At 46.0% G+C, this 20258-nt stretch overlaps 1 protein-coding gene across 3 annotated transcripts in view; it reads right to left on the bottom strand.

Annotated features, from left to right (window-relative positions):
• Positions 1-1158: 1158 nt before the first annotated feature.
• Positions 1159-20258, bottom strand: part of LOC134139191 (uncharacterized) — a 57715-nt gene continuing 38615 nt past the window's right edge. For 2 of the 3 annotated variants that reach the window (XM_062573602.1, XM_062573604.1), the window contains exon 4: positions 1159-1356. In XM_062573602.1, coding sequence (XP_062429586.1) covers positions 1228-1356 — 129 coding nt within the window. In that variant the 3' untranslated portion in view covers positions 1159-1227. The remainder of the gene's footprint in view (positions 1357-20258) is intronic. The other variant, XM_062573603.1, reaches the window with a different exon arrangement.

Here is a 20258-nt window from a genome sequence, read left to right as displayed (position 1 = left end):
GAGCTTCTCCCATGAGCTGCCTTGTAGCACAAAGCATGCATATGTCTCAAAGCCAGAACCCAACCAAACTCCAGTGGCAATGAGGCCTAACATGGTCCTAATTGCCTTAGGACTCTGCCTACAGAAAGGAAATGGCCCACAGCATCATCCAAACTTTCCTGTTTCTTCTACCAACAGATGGCTATAAGTCAGCTACAAGTCAGAGACCCCATTCTCCCACTTTATGCTACATCTGGGTATACTTGCTCTACTGGGGATCAAGCTGAATTTAATAGCCAGTATAACAGGGGGTTAGAAGGCCTGTCAGATACATTTGATTTGGTTGAGTCTGGTAAGGCCAGCTACAACCAACATCACTTGTGGGTAGCAGGGTGTAGGGATAATGCTACAGACAAATATTCCATATCCTAGAACAGAGACAGATGCAACAGAGATGAGATCCAAGAGTAAACAGTCACCCCTTCTCTCTGACAGTACCATGAGAGGACTGAAGGCGGGTGCTGAGTTTCCTTGAATGGCTAAACTTAGACCCTTCATTTGCTCATGCCTCTCATTTAAATCCATTTTCAGATCAGATTAGTGAGCTGTCAGACACCAACCGCGACATGCACCTACAGATTTGCCAGTTCCCCCCTCCACCTCCATCTCCCAGAGTCTTCAATTCAAGAGCTTAAAGTGAATGCAATTTTAACTAACTGAAAGAGGAGCCTTTCTTGCTTTGCAGGCTGCCCTGTTCTAACATCCTACAGCTAACATCCATGTCTCCAATCCTGAGATTGTTTCTGAGTAGGAGAACAGTTTGGTCTATAGCAAACCACGGTAGGCTCTTGGGAAACCAACTGGACTTGTTTTCACAACCTGACTTCTCATCACTGCTGCCATGTAGGCCGTGATAGGCACCAAACCTCTCAGGGACATCTTCAACTACCACATCCACCTGTTTGACACTGCCTTGATGGCCACCTGTGTGGTTTGTCACCTGACTGACTCATTTTGCCCTGAAAGACAAATCTCTCAATTTGCCATCACACATATGCGGTGATGATATGAAACCAGGCACTGCTGCAAACAGAGCCATCTGTTTCCTGCTGCCAGAGAAGTTGTACTGCAAAGACATGCCACTGTCCCCTTGTCCCCCCACCCATCCCCTTGGGCATCACCCCCTCCCCAACTCCCTGCCAGGCAGGCAGCCGGTTGACAGTTCCTGAGGTTTTTGGAGAAACTCCTTCAGTAGGCACATGACGGTTCTTCCACTGGAACTATGGGGCTCAGCGGCTTCAAGGTGCTGAGGGAACGGAAGGCAAAGGTGGACGGATCATACACAAAATGGGCTGGCGGGCGGCCTCCGCTGATGCTCTGCAGGGGAAAACAAAGAGGGATGAAATCAGTGCTCACATACACTGCCAGCAGTGAAGTTCTTCCTTCAAAGTCCTGACGCTCTATTCTCTGATACAGTCACACCTCCCTGAATGTGTGGTCATCCACACATCCATTTGGTACTTGCAGCAATGACACTAGCATAAGCAATTAAGTGCTTTCTTTATTGCCTCACTCCTACTCTTTTCAAGAAAACCGTATCACCTCCTTCAAGACTGAGGTCCCTGGGACCTACATGACCAGGACTCATGGCTAGCTGTAGCCACTCAGGCATGTAAAACAGGTGAGGATATACAGTGATCCATTTGGAGTCCCACAGCCAGAACAGCATAGCTGCCAGAAGGTATCACATGGAAAACCTAAATTCACATTCACTTGTCCTTAAAGTAGGATCTACTACACTTCAAGTAGGGATACAAACTAGGTTAGCTCCGAAGCTTCATTCTTCTGGCCTACGTTTTGACAACTGTCTAATGTGGACTTACAAATTACTCTTTCTCAATCTATAAAGTCCCAGACACACTGAAACTCTCCAGAATTTTGTCTGCAGACTCCAGTTTGGGTTCATCACTGCTTCTTCTCCCATTTTATCTATTGCATCTCCTTATCTGAATTATCCTTATCTGAATTGTATTTTCTGCTTAAATTCTCTCACTTCTAATCCACTTACATTCTCTCTGCTCTGTCTACACTGTAATACACAACCAGAATTTTCTCTCCTGAAGTCACTTCACATCCAGAAGTGGCTGACTGGCTTTTTGGGGGAAGCTCCTCATTGGCATGCTCAATTTTCAGGAGCTCTGGAGCTCCTTCAACTCCAGAAAATCAGCCAAAGGGCCAGATGTTTGATACTTTTGGAAATTAGGCCTTCCCTAGGTTTAGGTCTAGCCTAGAAGGAGACACTCAAGCTAGATTTGCCATCTAGGCCTCCTGCAAGAGAATTCCTTTGAACGAGAATAGTTTATAAATAAAGGAAAAATAAATGAAGACAGAATCCCAAAATAGTCCTGACTGCGAGATGGGTACACACATGTGGGATCTACAACAGCTGATGTTATCTGCAGAGCTCTGGGATATCTGTCACATGTTACAGCCAACACATTCCCAAAACAGCAAGGAATGGTTCAGATATGCTTGAAGCCAGCCTGAAGGCCTCCCAGTCTGGTTTCTACCTTGGTCTCCAAAGATCATGATCACTATTTTCCCTTCATCCTCCCTGTCCCCAGAGCATGGTAAGAGCAAATCTAAAGTGAGAAGGTCAGAAATACCCATGTACTCATATCATGACAGGTCAGAAATGCTGTTCTCTGCTAAGCTGTGCTGGGATCTATGGATCCACTGGGGCAGGAATTACAATGTCAAAGAGGCAATTACACCCCATTACACAGAAAGTGTTTTCCATTTACCTCTTGGAGACTTCATTTTCTTTTTTGCCTTTGGCAAACAGAAGCACCAGCAGGGTAGCTGCTTCACGAACACGGCCAGGAGAAGATGTATCACTGGTCTCTTGGCCAGCAGAATATTTTACGCTCCTGCACAGACCATCTCAAGAGCTCACTCCTCAGGGACAGATGCGAGCGGCACTTACTGGAAAGTTTACTGGCTTAGAAATGCACGCAAATGCTCCCCATCCATCTCTTCCAGGAAGGGTTTTCAATTTGTTTTCATGGAGGATGAAAGGGGAGCTGAACTGCTCTCCCTTACCCCTGGGCTCTGCTGTTAGATGTCTCCCTGCTGCCTCTTCTAGGCCTTTCACAAAATCACAGGATCGGTAAGACTGGAAAGGACCTCTGGAGATCACCTAGTCCAATCCCCCTGCTCAAGCAGGGGCACCTACAGCATATTAGACAGGGTTGCATCCAGATGGGCTTTGAATATCTGCAAAGAAGGGGACTCCACAACCTCTCGGGCAACCTGGTCCAGTGCTCCGTCACTTTCACAGGGAAGAAATTCCTTCTCACACACAGGTGGAACTTCCTGTGGTTCAGTTTTTGCCCATTGTCTCTAGTTCTTTTGCATGGGACAACTGAAAAGAGCTTGTCCCTGTCCCCTTGACACCCTCCCTTCAGGTACTTGTACACATTGATAAGATCCCCCCTCAGTCTTCTCTTCCTCAGGCTAAACAGGCCCAGCTCTCACAGCCGTTCCTCATAGGGCAGATGCTCCAGCCCTCTGACCATCTTTGTAGCCCTACGCTGGACTCTCTCCAGTAGCTCCATGTCCCTCTTGTACCGGGGAACCCAGAATCGGATGCAGTACTCAAGATGTTCCTTTCTTAGGAACATCCCTGGTGTTCCATGCCCAGCCTGCACAGAGGGACCTTTTCTCAAGGAATTATCAATCCTGCTGTCTCATCTAAGATAATTATTTTGACACTTCAAGGTTAGATCTAACATATAGCTGCAACCACATGTCAGCCTTTTAATGCCACCTGCCTGTACTTTGGCTCGATTTTAACTTGTCATCACAGACAGGCACATGCAATTTTTCCCAGCAAGCTGCCCAAATGGTCAGGCTCACCCAATCATGCCAAATTAGAGAATACTATGAAATCATCAAAGCTAGGCCCCAGATGCTGCAGCAGGATCTGGAAGCTTGTGCCGCTGGGATCTTGGTCACAGTTTGGTCCCATGGAACAGCCTTCCTTTTGAAAAGGGCCTCTTTAAAAGTCAGTGTGGGCAAAGCATTGCTGCCTAGTTGATCTTTCCTCTTCAAATTAAGATGGGCAGTTGAGAATGGAAAATGCCAACATGGTGCTTGGCATGAGATCTGCCTAGAGTTTCGGCCAGCAAATCATGCTCTGCTACATCCCCCTGACACCTTGGCCAGCAGCATAAGAAACGAGAGGCAGATTTAAGGGCCTTTACTCAATAGCCACCTGCTGTGGGGTTATATATGGTGTGTGCTCTGGCAAGCCTCAGAGCTGGAGGTAACATAGCAACCCCTATTCAAAGCTAAGGGGCAGAATAAATCAGCACATTTGTCCTTCTCCAGAACAGAGAAGGTTCCCTGTCAGTGCCAAGAGGGAAAAGGAACAAAGAACCTGGCAATCCCCTCCATTTTGAAGTGGCAGACAGGATTAAGGAAGGCAGCTGAATCAGTTGATTTCTGGTGGATGGCAGATGGAAAAGAGGCTGAGGAAAGAAAGGTCCTGAGGAAGGATGAAAGTCATCCCCAAAACTCATCAGGCTTTGGGTACTAAGGAGCCCTGGGGTCATTCTCTGTGCCTTCTGGGGCCAATGTGTGGGGCAGAGTGCCTTCCCAGGACACCACAAGGGGGAACAGCACAGAACAAGGGCCAAAGTAAAGGACAGGGACAGAAGAAAACACAGTAGGACGAAAAGATTCACAGGACAGCTGCAAGTGCTGCCTCACAGTGCACCCAATCCTGTCTCCTCATTGTGGCAACCCCCAGGTAACAGCAAGATGATAGCTTTCAACAGCCTCACCACCACAATAACAGGTGAGGGCACAACAACAGCCCTGTGTCCTACTACAGGTATAGGAGAGGCAGTAACACAGTTGCCCTTGTGAGAACAGCCTGACTGATCTGCAACCATTAATAACCTCGAGGGATCTGTCTTACACCTATTACAAGACTATCAGAACAGTACCTCTACTGGGTGCCTCAAGGGGGCCTTACTAGGGGGAAGGAAGAGCCCCAAAACACCAGCACCAAATCACTTGACTCTTCTTGCAGAAATACATGTTTTCTTTGGAGCTCATATCTTGCTCTAGGAATCACAAACCCTGATCTGGCTTAGTCTATGACACCATTTGGGATCACAGCATGTAGTGGTCTGCCTCTGATGAGCAGCGCAAAGCAAAGTTCTGTGGATTTGTTCCCAGAAAGATGAGAGTGAGGAAGGCTGCCAGGGAGGCGAACACATTCCTCCCACCCTGTTGCTTGGGCCAACTGCCTCCCTGTAGTCAGGGAAAGTGTTCTAGCCAGCCTGTCCTTCCCCCTGGGCACCTACGAGCAGCCTGCAAGCCTAGGGACATCAGTTTTACTATGGAAGACTGTTTGACTTGCTCCTGCCGCAACAGGCCTCTGGAGAGCTTGACAGCCCCTGCTGAGCAAGCCCAGGCCAGCTCCTGCTGAGGCTCCTCAGACAGCAAACACTCCATACTCGACATTAAAGGCCAGTGTGTTCACTCTAATGGCATTCAGGCAGCTGGGTAACTTGCACAAAATGGAGCCTAATATGGGGCCTGTGCTAATGGCAATCATTAACCAGAACCTTCAATTTGTTAAGCAATGTATTTACACAGCTGGAGAATGGCCTGAGATACAACCACTTGGCTGCTGGCAGGAGGGCACACATGCTTGGATGCATGCTCCATCAAACACACTTATGTTCACTTGCACATGCTTCTGTGCATACATTTATCTGCTCTTACAAGCCTCATGTTCTCCCAGGTACACAAGTACTTCCCTGGTTACTTGTTACATAGTTGTCCGTGCACTCACCAACCACATTCTGGCTTCAAAATTACAAGGAGAGCTGTCCCTACTCATACGAATCCTGTCCACTCACACCTTAATTCAAGCCAAGTGGGGCCTTGGATGGGACTGAGCTCTACCAGCATACAGAGGACAGCTGAAGGGAACACAGCTCATCACTTGCTCGTACAACTGCCCTGAGCAAGAAGCTAGTTTCAGTACCTGCAGACACTCAGATTACTTCATTGCACACTCCATTTGAGGTCAGTCTAAAGAGAGCTATTTTATGTTACCCACATTTCAGGTAACTATGCAGAGACTGCCTCAGTCACAGATGCTTGTCAGCACACAGAGGCGCACACACATTCCGTTCTTCATATATGTGCTCCCACATGTACATTCTTCAAACCTGGACTGTAGTTACCAACTTTATTATCGCTATTAAATACAGGTGGTAAAAGTCGCCAGGTTTGAAACGTATCTGAAATACATTAACAAAGAAGATGGTATGGATGATGAACAAATTCTGTTGCCCCAAATAGAACCATAGAGATTAAATAATACAGAAGGAAAGCAGAACTTCAATCATATTGGCAACTCTCAGAAAGCAGAAGAATGAGCAACTGCCCCATAAATCCATTTGTAACATAACAGTACATTTCAGCAAGGAAAAATTATATAGAAAGAAGATAAACAGGTAAGGAGTAAGTTTACTAATATAAACCCATTGTGTTCTTAGACACCCCTCCCTTACTCCTGTGAAGTCTGGGAGAATACCCAAAATGCAGATTGTGAAATAACTTAACTTTGGACTCATGACTCCACAGAAATACAGTTCTCTTCTTTGGATGAAGAGAAGGCAAGCATAACTCCAATAGCACTTTCAGCTGTGGGAATGTCAGTCCCCAAAGGAGGGGGGACGGGGGCGGGGAAGAAGTTACCTAACACAACAGTGCACTAGAAGGGAATGGTGTGTTAAGGGCGACATGAAACCAAGCTCTGCTTAATGCTCTTTGGTCTTCTTTCATAAGAGGGAAGGCGTCACCTTCAGCATCCTGGAATGATTAAAAATTGGAGCAGTTTATGAATCCTGCCAACCCATTTCCTACACAGCGCCAATCCAACACAGGAGTGCCTCCTTTTCCACCCTTGGGCCTACGCAGTTAGGAAACACTGCTGAGCTCTGCTGAAAGGCTACTGCCTTCCAGTGGTGGATGTGTCTCAGTGGTGAGCGAGCAATTCCTTTGCAGTCTCTAGACACTCTTGTTAAAGTCTTCTGGGATGAAAAGTACCATGTAATTACAAGTTGTAAAGGCTCATCCGATTCCCACCACCTCCCTGTGTGGAAAGGAATAAATCCCCAGAAGAGCCTTGGCAAAGATAGATGTCTGCCTGTGATGGTGCCTGTTCATGAGATGGCTGCCTTGTCCAGGAGTGGACATACCCAGCGGTAGTGTCAATATTCAGGACACAGAGAGTGAAGGCTGTATGATTGCACAGCAGAGCGTTTATAGATATAGCATTTTTAATTCCACTTTGTCCTCCTTCCTTTCACCGTGGCAGGTAATTAAAAAGAAACTGGTGACACTTCAACTTTGATGTTTGAAACCATCAACTGTGAGCCAGGGAGGGGGACCTCAAGGCCTGCTCCTAGCTACATCTCTGAATCAGGGCATAGTCCAGATTCAGCTACTTCCCTTCATCTGTGCCTCAGTTTCCCCTCTGCAGAACAGGGATAAAATATATACACTGCAGTCATGCAGCCAGCATGAATTAATTAACAGCTACATGATGCAGCCTCCTGAAGAGAGGTAATTTCCTTTCAATTAGTCTCACTTCAGGCAGTTTTCAAGACAGTCATTGACAAGCAGGACCAGCTCCTCCAGAGGAGCAGCAATTCATATCTCACTGTTTCTTCATTAACTTCATAGGGCTCTGACTATTTATTCCAGTCACAAACCTGGAGTAGCTCAAATAATAACTTTTCAAATGCATACCACTCCCCTCTTGAAAGTCTCTCCTTCACCCTCAAGTTTGCTTACACAGCTTAATTGTAAGGAACAGGCAGAAGACAGAGCATGACAGAACTTCCCTTTGGGACCACTCTTCTTTCTTCTTTTCCAATGAAAACAAGATGAACTGCAAATGCTGTTCTGATGAGGGAGAGTAGAACTTTGCAGTTTGCACCATTTTTTTTCTATTTTCTCCACTACACTTCCCCACAGGGTGAGAGAAAGGCCTGTCTTTCTCCACCAACATAAGGCTACTTAACACCTACTTCCTTCTGTGCAACCATAGTGCTAGGACTATTTCAATAGTCTACAAATACATCACTGTTCCTCTTAAAAAGGAAAAAAAAATCCGTCAACATTTGCAAATGTGTGTGCAGAGTTGTCAGATGGCAATTACCAGACCTAGAGAGGTGCCACTGGACAGACAACACCAAACGTTTTTGGAAGGTACTTCAAAGGGTCTAACAGATGCTTGCTGGTCACTTGCCCAAAAGCAAAAATAAGCCAGCTATGGGTCCCTGCTGGTACCAGTGTAACAAGCCTTTCTTCTTCTCTCTCACACACATCTTTGAAATGTATCTTTGAAAAAGCTGACTGCAAGCTTTGATTTTGCCTGCCTGACAACCTGAAGGACAGAGGCTGCATGATGAAAGGGACAGAAGGGTCATTCAGAAGGGCAGGCTTTTCAGTGCTCAGTGGTTAACTTGTGGAACTCACTGCCCCAGGGTCCCAGTGCAGTTCATACTTTAAATACCACACAAATATCTTCTGAACACATGAATATATCCACATCCCCTGGCTAGTGAGCTGTGCATCATCTCTACCTTCTCTCTGTCTCTGATCCAATATGGCCTCTGCTTCCTTGCACATGCACATCTGCAGCAGTCCCTGCACAAGCCCCAGGGTTCATGCATGTCTGAGCAGCAGGCATAAAAAGGGAAGCTCCCAGTAAACACAGACATGGACGTGGCACAATCCAGCCCTTATTCTCTCAACTACACCTGAGTAGAGTTTTCATGAGTTTTGAATTGTACAAAAATGACATGACCATGTCCTCTGCTTCCTCCTCACCTTCCCATTGCCAACCCTCCCTTGTGCTGCAGGAATATCCTCCTTCCCTCCCTAGGAATCAAAACTGCCTGCTCTTCAGTTCTTTTCCGATCAGGCTAAGAACCCCAAGTCCCAGCACTGTCACAAAGCAGGTGCGTGGGGCGTACTTAGGCATGTGAAGCCTCCAGTTTGTGGGTGGCCAAGGCAACCTGATTCCCTCCAACCAGACAGGCTGGCATAGAGCAGCACTACACTTCCAACTTAAAAGGAACCCAAATTAAAACTGCAAAGTGAGTATTAATTATCCTGGCATGAGCAGGCTGTGAACACATGCTGACACAGTGCACTTGCCTCTGGACAAACAGCTCCAGCCTTGGAAGCCAAGCGCAGGAAGTGGGTGTATTATGGAAGAGGTGTGTGGGAAAAGAGGATTATAGCACTAGAGAGGGAATGGGTGCCAGGTTCTCACAGCCATGTGAGCAGAGGGGAGTGGGGAACAACTGCAGTGGCTCTAGATGTAGCAGTAAAAGGATGTACCTGACCTACCATCTTGAACTTGCCAGAAAGTACAGTGGCAGAGCCACTGTGTCATGACCTTCAACTGTCTGTTATCCTACCCCACCCCCACTCCATTACCCAGGTGTGACCCAAGAGCTACCAAATCCCTGGCACCCTCTCTCTGCAGAACTTGCTGTACCGCTCCACAGCCCTTCCTAGCCAATGCTCACCGACCCCTGAACTGCAGCACAGCCAGTCACAGCCATGATGGACACATAGGTCTGCCCCCAGGGCATCTGGTCACAGGGCTGTACCTCAGTCTTAATCATCTTTCTATCTCACCCCCCCCACCCAGTTCCTAAACCAGCCCCCAGCCCCAATCACACCACAAGGCAAGGCCAGAGCTGAAAACAGGATCTTGGAGTTCTGACCCACCAGCAGCTGTTTTCCCAGTGCTATCTGCTTTACAGAGCTCTCAGTCACTCCACAACAGCTATTATACAAGCACTTACATGAAGTAACAGGGGCAAGGGCACGCATGACAGGAATTTATGAAAAGCAGGTATCATTACGTGTGTTTTAATGAAGCCAAAGACAGACACAGGGCAGTCCCTCCTCTAGCTGCTATCGACAGGCTGAAGGTTGGCTGTGCTTTGCCATTAAACCCAATACAAGCAACGCTAAACAGAACAGTGTCTAGAGATAGACATTTGTCTTGGCTGAGGGGAGCATGAGGAGTGCTGGTTGCCCTAACAGGCAAATATCCATTCATGCCCTGATTTATCTGAAGATCTGCTCCATTGAGCTCAGCAGAGATATGCCCACCAACCAGAGACAAAGAACCTGTATTTTGTCAAGGTTACTGGAGCACTACAATCTCCATGGGAGGGCTTGGTAACCCATGGACACAACTGGCCAGGGAGATGAGGCTCTCCGGTTGCTTCCAAGGGCAAGTTTGGGTTTAAGCACTCAGTTACATAGTATAGACAACCAGGAGGGCTTGACAAACTGCTGGCAAGCTGCCGTTTGGCATCTCTGCTGCCTGAGATGTCAGGGCTGTTGATATGTATGAATACAGATACATCTCAAGAAACATAGTCCAAGGATCAAAGTCCAAACCTCAGTTTTCCTCACGCTGTCTCACGTTGGCAAGTCACAATTTCTGCTGGTTTCTCAGTTTAATTCACTCTGAAATTGCAATCATGATATTTATCTGCATCTAGGATGCTATATTCAGCAATGCTTGCAAAGCACTTCAGGAGCCTCTGATGGAAGGGGTATTAGGGGTGAGTGGGTGGATGGATGTGGGTGTACAGTGTCTTTTGACTTTTTGAATTCTTTGCTCCTTACTCTGCAGCCAGAACCAGAGATTTGCACCAACATTACTCGTCACCTACTATAGTGTGCATTTGTAAATAGCTCAGGCCCTTGCCAAGAAGGCTCAGGCCAGCATATATCCTGCTCAGCTCCAAACTGAAAAGCTTTCTTGTTTTAAGAGAAGAAAATCCAGCACGCTTCTGCCCCAGCCTTTTAGGATGCAGATACTAGAGATAGCAATTTTTCTGATCAGGCCTGTTATCAGATCAGTCTTGAAATCCTTAATCCCTCTCTGCCTGCCCCAACAAGAGCTCTCAAGATACCTAGGAGCTTGCTAGTTGTGTCTTCTACCCACCTACTGTTGCTGAGATAAGCACACCTCCACCAATCCCATTCAGACACTCCACACATGAACATATGATGACTAAGCAAAAACAGGGCTAGATGACAGAATCAGAACTCTCATCCCAATAGAGTCTGGGTATTATTGAAAGATTCCGGAAAAAAAAAAGTCTCTACATATTCACAGAGCTGGCTTGTGGCGGGTATTTCCTCACAGCCCAGTAGCACGTTGCACGAAAAATTGCAGCCGATTGCCTGGTCAAGGACCAAGGCAGTTATGCCCCACAAGCACATGCTTTATACAGTCATTGTCCTTCCAGAACTAAGAAAGTATCTTCACACTGCATCATACAGACATATCTCCACACACCACTGCATCACACAGATGGACTCTGGATGTTAAAATACCTGCACATGTGTGTGTGCCCCTCTCACCCATACTTAACACCTGGCTTCTACTTACATACGTTATACTGGCTGACACTTTAGGGTACCAGTTAACACATCTGTGCACACACATTGTTTGCTTCACCACATAATGCCCATGCAAGCCCACTCCTACCCCACACACTGCACTGACACGTGCTATACTATATTTATCTATTATGCACAAATCCATACTGTATACATGCACTGTCACCTCTGATTTATCTCTGCTTGCCTGCACACTGGGGCTGATCCTCCTGTTTCACTATCCTCTACAAACTACAAGGGGGAACAGAAGGGAGGAGACTTCCCCCCACCCCACACACAGCAGCTAGGGACATTTCAAAGTTGCTGCTCCTGAAAATGTTTTAAAGATGATCGAGCCCCTGCATATTTAGGGGTTTAGGAGGTTCATTAATCTCTCTACCTTAACCTGTCTAGATTCTTAAACTTGCCACATCACTGTCCCAGCATTCTGTTTCAGAATAACTGCTGAATGAGTGGGAAGGCTGTAGTCTAACACCCACCTGAGCTGGCCCACAAGAAGCTGACGTAACAATGACAGGTGGCATCTTAGGGTTAAAGCAGCACATACAAAAACAAAATCCAGCCCAGGTCACCTGCTCCAGAAAGACTCTCACGGAGCACGAACATTTTCAAAGGCTGAAATGATGTTCCAGCGCTAGAGGACAAAAGTACTGCCTCTCCACCTGATATCCCATGACAGGCTCTTCTGGCAAGAGAGGGACAAACAACACGGCTGGGAAGATGCATGAAACAGCATCAACTTGTGTCACAGAATCAGTAAGGTTGGAAGGGACCTCTGGAGATCATCTAGTCCAACCTCTCTGCTCAGCAAGGTCACCTACAGCATGTTAGACAGGGTTGCATCCAGACGGGCTTTGAATATCTCCAGAGAGAGAAGGAGACTCCACAACCTCTCTGGACAACCTGGTCCAGTGCTCCATCACTCTCACAGGGAAGAAATTCCCCCTCACATTCAGGCAGAACTTCCTGTGCTTCAGTTTTTGCCTACTGTCTCTTGTCCTGTCACACGGGACAACTGAAGAGTTTGGCCCTGTCCCCTTGACACCCTCCCTTCAGGTACTTGTACACATTGATAAGATCCCCCCTCAGTCTTCTCTTCCCCAGGCTAAACAGGCCCAGTTCTCGTAGCCGTTCCTCATAGGGCAGATGCTCCAGCCCTCTGATCATCTTCATAGCCCTATGCTGGACTCTCTCCAGTACCTCCATGTCTCTCTTGTACTGGGAAGCCCAGAACTGGGCGCAGTACTCAAGATGAGGCCTCACCAGGGCTGAGGAGAGGGGCAGGATCACCTCCCTCAACCTGCTGGCAACAGTCTTCCTAATGCACCCCAGGTCATTCACCTTCCTGGCCACAAGGGCACGTTGCTGGCTCGTGGTCCATTTGTCCACCAGCACTCCCAGGTCCTTCTCTGTGGAGCTGCTCTCCAGCAGGTCAACCCCCAGCTTGTACTGGTGCCTAGGGTTATTTTTCCCTAGGTGCAGGACTCTGCACTTGCCATTGTTGAACCTCACGAGGTTCCTCTCCACTCAACTCTCCAGCCTGTCCAGGTCTCTCTGAATGGCAGCACAGCCCTCAGGTGTGTCAGCCACTCCTTCCAGCTTGGTATCATCAGCAAACTTGCTGAGGAGGCACTTTGTCCTTTCATCCAGGTCACTGATGAAAAAGTTGAACAGGATGGAACCCATTACTGAGCCCTGGGGGACTCCACTAGCCACAGGCCTCCAACTAGACCCACACCACTGATACATCTTGACACACTAGCAAAGTCCAAAGATGTCAGGGCAAAAAAAATATCAATTAGGATGTTCTTTTTAAAAGTCAATCTTATCTCACAACCACATGAGACACTGTCCTCATCAAGAGTAAAATGAAAATGCTTCATTGACATTACTGTGCTAAGTATGTCTCCTGGCTGACAAGTCACTGTCACTATCGCCCTCACACAGGAGGGGAAAGGATGCTGCAAGAGAAGCATAATACTTTCTCCATCAGCTATTCTGCAGCAGAAATGTGGGGAGAAAGCAGGGATCCTTGACTCAACCCCTCTGCACAGACCATTAGGCAGAACTGCTTCTCTGTCTGCCTGCTCCACAGTTCAGTTCATTCAGTGCCTCTCCATTCACTTTACACTGTCTGGATTTTGATGCCAAAGACACTGGATGTTCTTTACTTATGCTGAGAAAGAAGTGCTGGTATAGCAGGTTTCTCAGGGCTGCAGTGAATCAAGCAACAACCAAACTGGTGCACATGGTGACTTTCCATGTTCAGACATGCAGATAGTTGTCATGTTCCTCTGTCACAGCTTGTCAGCCCACTTGCTACAAGAGGTCCATCTTCATTTCTTCCACTTTAACCATAATACCAAAGTCACAACAGTGCACCTGTGTCAAAGACCCCCCAGCAGCAGAGAAACAGGTGTCTCACCTTGCTTCCTGCTGTCCCTTCAAAAAGGTTTTACTCCATGGAGCTCAGGACAGCCCTCCCTAGTTAACTATGGTCCCTGATGTGCTCTGACTCTGTTACCGAGTGTTGAGCAAAAGCCCAGCATCACAGAACGGATAAAGCACCTCTGGAGATCATCTAGTGCAATGCTCTGCTCAGAATAGGTTGTCCAGGACTACCCAGTCAGGTTTTGAGCATCTCCAAAGATGGAGACTCCACAACCTCTCTGCGTAACCTGTTCAAATGTTCAACTCCTCTCACAGTAAATATAGAAACATATATATACAAATTTGTTCAGAGACAGAATTTCCTGTGTTTCAAGTTATGCCCATTGCCTCCTGTCCCATCACTGGGCACCACTCAGAAGAAACAGTGCCAAGCAGGTCTTACTGGCTAGCTTGAAATGGGAGCACAGCATTATCCTTCAGAGGTTACTGACCTCTCTTAGCTATTTCCAGAGCTGAGGCTGGCTGGCTCAGAAAGATATTCTGTTAAGGATCTGCTGCCTCGTTTCTACGCTGAGTACACAAAGTGGAGATTCACAATCACTTGAGAAAATAGAAGTAAAAATGCTCCTTTACCTAACAGCTCTGTCACCATGAAAAACCAACTAGAGACTACGAAGTACCATGTGCTATTGTCATAGAAACCACACGGGCACCTCAGGTAAAGGGATGCATTGGCTCAGCTTAGCAAGGTTGGCTAGAGAAACATAGATTTTGCACCATCTGTCAGAAGTGCCTGCTCTCAGTTTCTGCTATTTACTTTAGTTTGAGCTGACATGGGCTCAGTAGGGAGCAAAAGGATAATTCAGTCTCTCAGATTCTCCAGGGGCACAGAGCAAGTTGGAATAATGAGCTCATGGTGTCAGGGAAAACCACCCCATCAAGGTGTCACTGTAAGCCCAGTGACTGGGGGACTGCTATCAACCTGCACTGGAAATAACTGCAGTCCAGGGACATCAAGAAAAGACAAAACCAAAAGCATGTGGGGCAGGGATAAAGGAAAGTGATAAACAAGCTGCACTACAACACAGTGGCAAGATTAGACTATCAGAGGTCTGAGGCTCCCCACAGTCTGGGAAGAGTTTACAGGGCACAGGAGGAGATAGCTCCAATGATAGCAATTCAGGTAGGAGCACAAGAGAATACATAACAGACTAGGATTAATGCGTATAATCAAATATCAGGGTAGGGTGAGGCTACTAGAAGACAGGATTGAAGTGCCCTGGCAGAAGACAATATGGGGAGTAGAAAAAATACCATTTAGCTCTGTACAAGACTCTGGCCAGCCCTATCTACTCTTCCTCTCAAATTCACTCACAAAGTAGTGATGGGGAGAGGTACCCAACAGCATGGAGAGGCACAACAGCACTTCTAGGCACACAAAGGCATCAGATTCATTTTCTGTTGGGCAAAGTATACATCCTGAAGGATTTAGTCCTGTCATTCATCCCTTGTTCAAGGCATCATTGCTGGCTATAATTACTGCAGTGAAAGCAGCAGTTCTATCACAAAGGACATCTGTTTTCTTCTTCCTGAGCTGTTTTTGTCAATGTATCATAAACATGTGGAGGATCATGGAGGCTCAGTGGACTGAGGTATGTGGTTTGGCTGCAGTGTGCAAGCTCACAGACACATCTCCCACAATGCCATAGAGCACTGACTGACACAGAGCCAAGGTACCCACAAAGGAGATAAAGGCTGGCTGAAAAGTCAGGGGACAAGATGCTGGAGACAAGGACTAAGCGGTGCAGGCAGCACAAAGTACAAGCAGGAGAGTCTCAAGCAAATGTAGCCATGTTAGGTACATGTGCACTCAAAGCCAGGAGATGCTCAGACACTGTAGTGGCATTCCAGCTGCAAAGTCATCCAAGCAACCTAGCTCTCTCCTCTGGCTCATCCAGTCCCATGTTCAATATAGTTCTGCAGATGCCAGTGCAGCATGTAACTACAGTTTCTTTCCACAGCTGTTTACCAGTACCTCTCTCTCCTGTGGTCCACCACTTACTATCTCAGATCAACTCTTCTCTCAGTCAAGAGGGATCCAAATGACACCCTATAGGGCAACTATGCTTAACTGTTTGAGCTCACAACAAGAGATGTAGACCTTAACTCCTAGGAACCTTTGGACACACAGTCTCCTAAATGAAAAGACCAGTGTATTATTAGCCTCATCAGCACCCACCCTAAATTGTAACTGCAATCAATACTCCAGATAAGAAGATCCTGTTACGCAGCTGATCAAGTCAAAGGAAACCTCCAGAAATCATCTCCTGGGCTCAAAGGTTCCAAGAGAATCACCACATTTAGAAATATGTGGGAAGATGATGGAACTGCACCAGAAGAGCAACTTACACGAATTTTAATAACTCTAGTCTTCGCTCCACAATTCTTCCTGAGCAGCTTCTTCTGAAAGAAAAGCAGAATCCAGGGATTAGTAGCAGTAGCAGGACAGAACAGGAGAGGGGGAGGTTGTAGGGAATCTCCTTTCACCAACATGTAATTAATAATAATAATAATAATAAAATGGATGGTTAGGGTGAATATGAAAGACAGGATTATAAGAGTTAGCAGAGATGGCCATCAAGTAATCAGCCTGCTCTGAGATTCTCTAGACCAGCAGCCCAGCTTGCAGTCTTTCGGACACAATACTCCATGACTTAAAATAAAGTACAAGAAATTCTACAGAGAAAGCAATAGAACCTAAAAGCCTAAAAGGAAGTTTCTTCTAAGTTTCTGTCAATTAGTGCTTAAGACTCTGCCCTGCAGCAGGTGAATTTTTCTTACTTCTATGAAGAAAATAATTGTCTATTTAATGTATAGGTGCATATTCCCATTATTTAATATTTATTTTATTTCTTTGGGATTACAAAACAAGGCAAAAAGCACCTGCCTATAATCCTAAATACCTTTGCCATATACTATAAGAGCCATTAAAGTTGTTGTAACATGTGAACTGCACAGTTTAGCGAACAGGACATACTTAAAACAGCAATTATTCTGTGTAACTACAGAAGAGACCAGGTGAGTTGCAGCTCTATCCCAGTTCTGAAGCAGCATTTTGTAAGCTGTAAAGCAAAAATTTTTTTCCTTCAAAAAACACTTAACGTGAAAAAACAAGGCTTCAGCATAAAATAGTTTTTCCATTAGAAGTACTTCAACTACTTTTTTCACAGTGAAAAACACAGTAGTGGGGGTATGTCAGGAAGAAAATTCTCCATCAACTTTTGAAAGAAAGAATGGATTTTCCTAGTTTCCGACTGCTTTCTGTCCCTCACAGCTGGAAAACTATATGACTGGGAAAGCACTTTTCCTCTTTCATTTTAACAAAGCAATTAAGGTTTTTCCTCAGATAGAATTCTTAAGACAGAAGACTTGAGGAAAAATGTCCCACCATCCTACTAAAGCGGAGGGTAAACAGGGAGGTCTTACTGCTTCATCACTCCCTTTTATTTGTAGGTAGCCCTCCTTCTTCCAGTAGAAAGGAAGACAAAAGTAACACAGTGAAGAGAGCCTTGTCAACTCAAAAAAATTAAACAACAACAAAAACTCAAAAGAAACAAAACTGAAGCCAAAATTCAGGTGAAGAAAAAAAAATACATTTCCAGGAGAAAGTTCACCTGCAGGAAAAAAAAAAAAAGTCATCTCATTCCTGTAACAGCTTCCATCATTTTATGCCACATGAACACGTCTTTGCAGCACGCACCCAAACAACTGCCCAGGCCTTGGAAAGAGGACTGAAAACCAACTTGCTATTTCTATGTGCATCAGCCATCATACCTAAAATCCAGCCCTCAGCACACTCACAGCCCACTGTGTGCCTGGAAAACAAACGAGCACCACAGCACGTCTTGAAATTTGTGAGTAGTTTGGGGCCTTACGGAAGTGCACTTCACTGTCCAAGCACGGATCAGGGAGAAGGGTGATGCTGCAAGGATTTTGAGCTCTTTCTTTCAGTTCTTTGGCAGGCAAATCTTACTGCTGCCTTCATTATTCAAAGTAATCCCCTGTGGCAGTCCCTGATGCTTCTGCCCCTCAGGTGTGCCACAGGCTTCCGTGTCAGCACAGCCCCAAGCTCTCTAACCTGAAAGGACTCCAACAGGTCTTTGCACAAACCTAGTGGAAGGAGACAAAGAACTGCCGGACTAGTCTAACCCAAGCCTGCGCTCTCCAACTATGCAAGTAATTCTCTGCTAATTCCTATAAAACAACACAGAGCTCTGTTCCCAGCTGTGCTGCAAAGCATTTATTGCAAGACTGGCATTCGCTGTGAGGTTACTGCCTTTTTTAAGGCCCTCCACAACTACTCGATGAAAAAAGAGTCGGGGGAAGGGAGAACCTGGTAGGGCTGACAAAGCCCACGGGTGCAGGGGCACCCACAAAACTCACAAAATGAACAGTTGTGAAGCTTCACAAAGCTTATGGTTTCACCACAAGCATTTCATAGAAACCACTGTGGAATGCTGCCTGGTGGGGATGAGGAAAGGTAAGCTAGATAGTACGAGTCAAAAACTCACTGATGGGATAAAGTCTGTGAGAGAAAGAACGGGGTCAAGCAATGAAAGTGGGAATCAGAATTCTGGGTTTTAAACCCTATCCTTTGGAGAATAGCACTGTTACAGCAGCGCCTGGACAACCAGAATATACCCCGCTGCATCCCATTTCATAACAAGCTGCAATTCTGTGTGAGGCTCTCAGCTTCGGCAGAACTTTGTTGGCCAGGGAGCAAGCGCAGCACCTTTCAGTCCAACCCAGCTAGATCCACTGATTAGGGATGTTCTATCCATAGCTCCTCCGATGACTCCATCAGGGTGTCACAAAAGCACTGTTTCCCAACTACAAATTAGCAGAGGCACCAAGACCTTAATTTTACTCACCCTGGCCTTCTATTAAAATGCATAGGGAGGAACAACAGAGAACAACAATTGCAGCTGTGCAGCTACCTTTACAGAAGGTGACAAAGATTGACTGAAGAATTTGAAATTAGCCTATGGGTAAATGGACAACCAGTCAGACTTCATCAAGAGGAATTCAAGTGCTCAGCTTTATCCTAAGTCCTATGCTACTGGCAGAAAATAGAGGTCCTCTTTTAGTTTATGCTGTAGTGATGAGCTCTAACCCTATGAGGATCTCAACACTACTCCCATGGTTGCTACAGTTCAAAGAGGACACAGTGTGCAGCAAGAGTGGGATGCCCTAGATAAGGATTTGTGTTGAGTGATTTCTGGTGTAGCTCTTGATGGACTTAGTAGTAAAATCAAGGCATGATATCCCCTCATTCACAGTGCAACACATACACATGTAAAGCTGCAGCATAAACCTTAGAGTACGCTTTCTGAAATTACCATGTGTTCCTACTTTCACTCAGCCTGGAAGCTGAGCAGAGCAACAACACTTGCATTCTTCCAACTTCACTACAAGGATTCAAGAGTTTCAGATGAGACAAAATAGAGAGTAGAGAGAGAGAGAGAGAAGGAAGGGACCAAACAAACTAGCTGCACAATCCTGCAGCTAAAAATGAAAATACAGAAGATCAGTTCCCAAGTGATACTTTATCAAACTGAATCACTTCTACTTCACTTGTAGCTCTCTGGCAATGCACACAACACAGTAAAACCATGATTTACAAGAAGTCAAGTATCTGTATGATTTTCCATCCCTCCATTTTCCCTTTCCAGACTCAATTCCTTCCCAAACTTGAGTACAGACTTTCAGATTAGGAAGTTGAAACATACTGGTGCCTAGCAACAGCCCAGGGACTTTCCAAGGCAGCCTGTTCTCATCCTAACTCTCTAGAGATTTCCACATTACAAGCCAGCCACAAGATGCTGCAACTCATTACTTCCTATTCACACAGATAGCTGAAATAACATTTATTTGGCTACAGGACTACTAGTAGCCTAAACCCAAGAAGAACAGTCTATAGAAAAAGGTAATGTACTCAGTTTAGTAACTGTAGGATTACCCCTAACTACTATGCCAAACTGGAAGCGTGGTTGTAGTTTCTCAAGTTATTTTCTGGGAGCGGTGACAAGAAGAGCAGTGATCTGCACAAGGTCACAGAGAATTATTAGTTGCAGAGCTGAAAATAAACTGTAGGGTTTGGTTTCTGAAACCTTTTCTTCCACCTGCAGAAAAGGAAATGGAAGAAAAAGAGGCAGCATCAATGCTCAGCCTCCCTGTTTCAATTAAAAAGTCCCTTCTGATGGTCTCAGAACTGCTGGCATTAGAGGCAAAACTTAGAACTAGGAAGTACTATTATTTGCGCGATGGAAAGTTTATTTTATAATTTACTGTGC

Source organism: Rhea pennata, chromosome 3, assembly GCF_028389875.1.
Source record: "Rhea pennata isolate bPtePen1 chromosome 3, bPtePen1.pri, whole genome shotgun sequence".
NCBI classification, from domain to species: Eukaryota; Metazoa; Chordata; class Aves; order Rheiformes; family Rheidae; genus Rhea; species Rhea pennata.
Note: the sequence above shows the minus strand (reverse complement) of the source record. Positions and strands in the feature narration are given on the sequence as shown.